This window comes from Haematobia irritans, chromosome 5 (genome assembly GCF_050003625.1).
Source record: "Haematobia irritans isolate KBUSLIRL chromosome 5, ASM5000362v1, whole genome shotgun sequence".
In the NCBI taxonomy this organism is placed as follows: Eukaryota; Metazoa; Arthropoda; class Insecta; order Diptera; family Muscidae; genus Haematobia; species Haematobia irritans.
The window spans coordinates 24,327,229-24,332,943 of record NC_134401.1 but is presented as its reverse complement, the minus strand read 5'-3'; the positions used below and the strand labels follow the sequence as shown (position 1 = coordinate 24,332,943).

The window sequence follows — 5,715 nt, the reverse complement described above, 5'->3', positions numbered from 1 at the left end:
TATGCGTTTTTTATATAAAATATTGGTCGAAATTGGATAAGTTATATTACAAAGCAGTTAGGTTAACAGGTTGGCTGATAAGTCCCCGATCTGACACATAGATGGCGTCGCTAGTATTAAATGCATATTATTTTTATATAGTACCAACCTTCAAATGATTCGTGTCAAAATTTGACATCTGTAAGTCAAATAGTTTGTGAGATAGAGCGTCTTTTGTGAAGCAACTTTTGTTATTGTGAAAAAAAATGGAAAAAAAGGAATTTCGTGTTTTGATAAAATACTGTTTTCTGAAGGGAAAAAATACGGTGGAAGCAAAAACTTGGCTTGATAATGAGTTTCCGAACTCTGCCCCAGGGAAATCAACAATAATTGATTGGTATGCAAAATTCAAGCGTGGTGAAATGAGCACGGAGGACGGTGAACGCAGCGGACGCCCGAGGTGGTTACTGACGAAAACATCAAAAAAATCCACAAAGTGATTTTGAATGACAGTAAAATGAAGTTGATCGAGATAGCAGAGGCCTTAAAGATATCAAAGGAACGTGTTGGTCATATCATTCATCAATATTTGGATATGGATAAGCCCTGTGCAAAATGGGTGCCGCGCGAGCTCACATTTGACAAAAACAACAACGTGTTGATGATTCTGAGCGGTGTTTGCAGCTGTTAACTCGTAATACACGAGTTTTTCCGTCGATATGTGACAATGGATGAAACATGGCTCCATCACTACACTCCTGAGTCCAATCGACAGTCGGCTGAGTGGACAGCGACCGGTGAACCGTCTCCGAAGCGTGGAAAGACTCAAAAGTCCGCTGGCAAAGTAATAGCCTCTGTTTTCTGGGATGGGCATGGAATAATTTTTATCGATTATCTTCAGAAGGGAAAAACCATCAACAGTGACTATTATATGGCGTTATTGAAGCGTTTGAAGGTCGAAATCGCGGCAAAACGGCCCCATATGAAGAAGAAAAAAGTGTTGTTCCACCAAGACAACGCACCGTGCCACAAGTTATTGAGAACGATGCCAAAAATTCATGAATTGGGCTTCGAATTGCTTCTCCACCCACCGCATTCTCCAGATCTGGCCCCAGCGACTTTTTCTTGTTCTCAGACCTCAAAAGGATGCTCGCAGGGAAAAAATTTGGCTGCAATGAAGAGGTGATCGCCGAAACTGAGGCCTATTTTGAGGCAAAACCGAAGGAGTACTACCAAAATGGTATCAAAAAATTGTAAGGTCGTTATAATCGTTGTATCTCTCTTGAAGGGAACTGTGTTGAATAATAAAAACGAATTTGGACAAAAAAATTTATTTTTCTTTGTTAGACCGGGGACTTATCATCCAACCTGTTAGGTTAGGTGGCACCCCAGGGTATAAGGCTCACTTAGACTATTCAGTCCATTGTGATACCACATTGGTGAACTTCTCTCTTATCACTGAGTGCTGCCCGATTCCATGTTAAGCTCAATGACAAGGGACCTCCTTTTTATAGCCGAGTCCGAACGGCGTTCCACATAGCAGTGAAACCACTTAGAGAAGCTTTTAAACCCTCAGAAATGTCACCAGCATTACTGAGGTGGGATAATCCACCGCTGAAAAAATTTTTGTTGTTCGATCGAAGCAGGAATCGAACCCACGACCTTGTGTATGCAAGGCGGACATGCTAACCATTGCAGTAGTTTTAGTTTTATAATTTCTCATACTTAATTTTGTATTTACAACGCATTCAATCTTAATATCTTAGTGAAACGATCATGGCGAAAAAACACTATCATAGGAAAATGTTTCCAAATTTAAATAAAAAGTCCCCCAATTTAAAATATCTCGAATGTCGTCCAAGAGTCACACATATCTATCACTTATATACTACATTCACTGCAGCATCCATATACAGTGAAACCTATAAGAAATGAACATTCATTGGCCCCAAAATTTTGTCCACATTTGAGAGGTGCCCCCACTTATGTGAGGTGAATATTAATGTGATAGTATAGCAAACGTCTCACAAAGTATTCGCTTTCAGTGTGTTCAGATTTGAAAGGTTTCACTGTATTTCTAGGTATTACCAACATTTTTTCTAACAATAAATAGAAATTCATCGCACTTTTAGATAAGAATCTATTGCGGTTTTTTGTTTTTCTTTATATATACGTCTATATAAACATCTATCAGTCATATCAATAAAATCTGCAGTTCATATTGAATCTCTAGAACAAAAAGCATACAATATGCACTTCATCTGTAACATTTTAATTTTTACCCTTATATCCTGTAGTAGTGGTCGAATTCTAAATCGTTGTTCCTTAGCCAAAGAAATGTATGCCATGGGTGTACCTAAAACAGAGTTGCCACACTGGGTATGTATTGCCAAATATGAGTCTTCATTTCGTACTGGAGTTGTTGGACCCACAAATGCAAATGGATCAAAAGATTATGGCATTTTTCAAATCAACAATAAATACTGGTGTCATTCGAAGAAGAATAATAGACATTCTCACAATCAATGTAAAGTAGACTGCAATGACTTGCTAAGTGATAACATTAAGAAATCAGTAGCTTGTGCTAGAAAAATTAAAGCTCAACAAGGATGGAGGGCTTGGATGGCTTGGCAAAAACACTGTAATCAACCCTTGCCCAACATAAATGATTGTTTCAAGTGAATGTGACTGCAGAAAACGCAAAAGGTTAAAATAAATACAAATAACATAACAATTAACTAATTTTAATTATAAATTAATATGTAGGGTAGCTGGCATGCAGTATTTCCAATGCAGTCGTCTACACGCAAAAAATGAAGTTGTACATAAATTTTTACATTTTTCCAAATTTATGGAGTCTTTCATAAAACTTATAGTTATAGTTTTTTTGTATGAAATATCGTAAGTGAAAGCTGAAGTGTTTTCCTCTACGTGTGTAAGTTTATGGGTCACAGAGAGTTCACGGATTATCCTATAGACGTTGTCGAAGTTGGTCACCTCAAAATTCTGTTTTAGCGGCCAAATCAGCATGAGTTCCATGATTTTTTTCTTTGCCGGATAGAAGTTGTAAATCTCCACAAAATAAGCTTTATCCATTAAAAAGTTACAGAATTAATTCCAAAAAAACTCGATTTGGAACCACTGTGCGCCGTAGGAGGAATGAAATATATAAAAGGTAGAGATTTAACAGTGAGGAAGATATCACGCAATTTGGATAAACTCTCTGTTTCGTTCTACGGTGATTTTACTGTTGATCGTTTCCAGTGTTGCCAGTATTGGGGATATTTTTTTCGTGAATGGGAAAGAAATTTCTAAGTTGGGGACTTGGGGATTTGGTGGGGAATTACCATAAATTTTGCCAAAATTTTATTTCTATAGAAAATTTTGCCAAAATGTTATTTCCATGGAACATTTTGTCACAATTTCATTTCTATAGAAAATTTTGCCAAAATTTTATTTCCATAGAAAATTTTACCAAAATTTTATTTTCATAGAAAATTTTGCCAAAATTTCATTTTTATAGAAAATTTTACCAAAATGTTATTTCTATAGAAAATTTTGCCAAAATTTTATTTCTATAGAAAATTTTGCCAAATTTTATTTCTATAGAAAAATTTTCCAAAATGTTATTTCCATAGAAATTTCATTTCTGTAGAAAATTTTGCCAAAATTTTATTTCTATAGCAAAATTTTGCCAAAATTTTATTTCTATAGAAAATTATGTCAAAATTTCATTTCTATAGAAAATTTTAGTTGCATAGAAAATTTTGTCAAAAATTTATTTCCATAGAAAATTTTGTCAAAAATTTATTTCCATAGAAAATTTTGTCAAAAATTTATTTCTACAAAAAAGGTTTGTTAACATTTTATATTTATAGAAAATTTTGCCAAAATTTTATTTCTATAGAAAATTTTGCCAAGATTTTATTTCTATAGAAAATTTTGCCAAAATTTTATTTCTATAGAAAATTTTGCCAAAATTTTATTACTATAGAAAATTTTGTCAAAATTTTATTGCTATAAAAAATATTGCCAAAATTTTATTTCTATAGAAAATTTTGCCAAAATGTTATTTCCATAGAAAATTTTGCCAAAATTTCATTTCCATAGAAAACTTTGCCAAAATTTTATTTCCATAGGTAATTTTATCGAAATTCTACTTCTTTACAAAATTTTGCCAGAATTTCCAAATTTTTTTCCAAATTTTATTTCCATAGAAAATTTTGTCAAAATTTTATTTCTATAGAGAATTTTTTTTCAAAATTTTATTTCCATAGAAAATGTTGTCAAAATTTTATTTCTATAGAAAATTTTGCCAAAATTTTATTTCTATAGAAAATGTTGCCAAAATTTCATTTCCATAGAAAATTTTGTCAAAATTTCATTTCCATAGAAAATTTTGTCAAAATTTCATTTCTATAGAAAATTTTGCCAAAATTTTATTTCCATAGAAAATTTTGTCACAAATTTATTTCTATAAAAAATTTTGTTAACATTTTATATTTATAGAAAATTTTGTTACCATTTTATATTTATAAAAAATTTTGTAAATTAATGGTTCTTCAAGCTCGAGGTCTTTTTAAAATATTTTATTTATTATTCCCAATATTTCGCGATTACGATATTGAATCGCTTCCTCAGGGGTATGTATAGTATCCACAACACAAAATACTTAAAGCTACTGTAGATTCACTACCCTCGTCAGCTGTCTGTATTGCACTCATTTTGTCAAAATTTTATTTCTATAGAAAATTTTGCCAAAATTTTATTGCTATAGAAAATTTTGTCAAAATTTTATTGCTATAGAAAATTTTGTCAAAATTTTATTGCTATAGAAAATTTTGTCAAAATTTCATTTCTATAGAAAATTTTGTCGAAATTCTATTTCTTTAAAAAATTTTGCCAGAATTTTATTTCTATAGAGAATTTTTTTCAAAATTTTATTTCCATAGAAAATTTTGTCAAAATTTTATTTCTATAGAAAATTTTGCCAAAATTTTATTTCTATAGAAAATGTTGCCAAAATTTCATTTCCATAGAAAATTTTGTCAAAATTTTATTTCTATAAAAAATTTTGTCAAAAATTTATCTCTATAGAAAATTTTGTCAAAATTGTATTTCTATAAAAAATTTTTGTTAACATTTTATATTTATAGAAAATTTTGTTAACATTTTATATTTATAGAAAATTGTGTCAAAATTTTATTTCTATAAAAAATTTTGTCAAAAATTTATCTCTATAGAAAATTTTGTCAAAATTTTATTTCTGTAAAAAAAGTTTGTTAACATTTTATGTTTATAGAAAATTTTGTTAACATTTTATATTTATAGAAAATTTTGTCAAAATTTTATTTCTATAGAAAATTTTGTCAATGGTTTATTTCTATAGAAAATTTATGAAGTATGCAAAGAGGTACTACCAAAACATCAAACGTCTTGGGACATGACTTAGATTTGTTGAGTCCTTTGTTCAGATATTTTTTAAAGGCAAGCAAAGATTTGACGTTTGATTTTCTTGAGGCAATGTCGTCATCCAGCCAAATATTAGCTTCAATCGAATTATTTGTATACCCTTCCACATAAAATAGGCGGTAGTGGCATAACATACTAACCATTTGCAAGGCATCGAAATATTGGTCCCAGACCCTATTAAACATACAGTGAGCTTCAAAATAAACTGTACAAAGGGTTTGTTTGTTAATTGAGAGTTTTGCCGTGTTGAGTTTTTCATTTTTG

At 30.8% G+C, this 5,715-nt stretch overlaps 2 protein-coding genes across 5 annotated transcripts in view; both read left to right on the top strand.

Annotated features, from left to right (window-relative positions):
* The window catches only part of mwh (multiple wing hairs), a 446,956-nt gene that overhangs the window by 392,184 nt on the left and 49,057 nt on the right, over nucleotides 1-5,715 (top strand). The window contains exon 1 of one of the 4 annotated variants that reach the window (XM_075308858.1): nucleotides 2,839-2,854. The exons of the other annotated variants lie outside the window; for them this stretch is intronic. The gene's annotated coding sequence lies outside the window, so the exon portion shown is untranslated. Of the gene's footprint in view, nucleotides 1-2,838; nucleotides 2,855-5,715 lie in introns of those variants that run through there. 4 annotated transcript variants of the gene reach the window in all.
* On the top strand, nucleotides 2,179-2,827 carry LOC142237535 (inactive lysozyme 1A-like). The gene is made up of 2 exons (XM_075308891.1): nucleotides 2,179-2,685; nucleotides 2,746-2,827. Exon 1 carries the CDS (start codon nucleotides 2,230-2,232, stop codon nucleotides 2,659-2,661), a length of 432 nt encoding a protein of 143 aa, XP_075165006.1. The 5' UTR covers nucleotides 2,179-2,229; the 3' UTR covers nucleotides 2,662-2,685; nucleotides 2,746-2,827.

Excerpts from the sequence above, each read along its gene's own strand:
- LOC142237535 (XM_075308891.1), top strand. The coding sequence starts at position 2,230 with ATGCACTTCATCTGTAACATTTTAATTTTTACCCTTATATCCTGTAGT.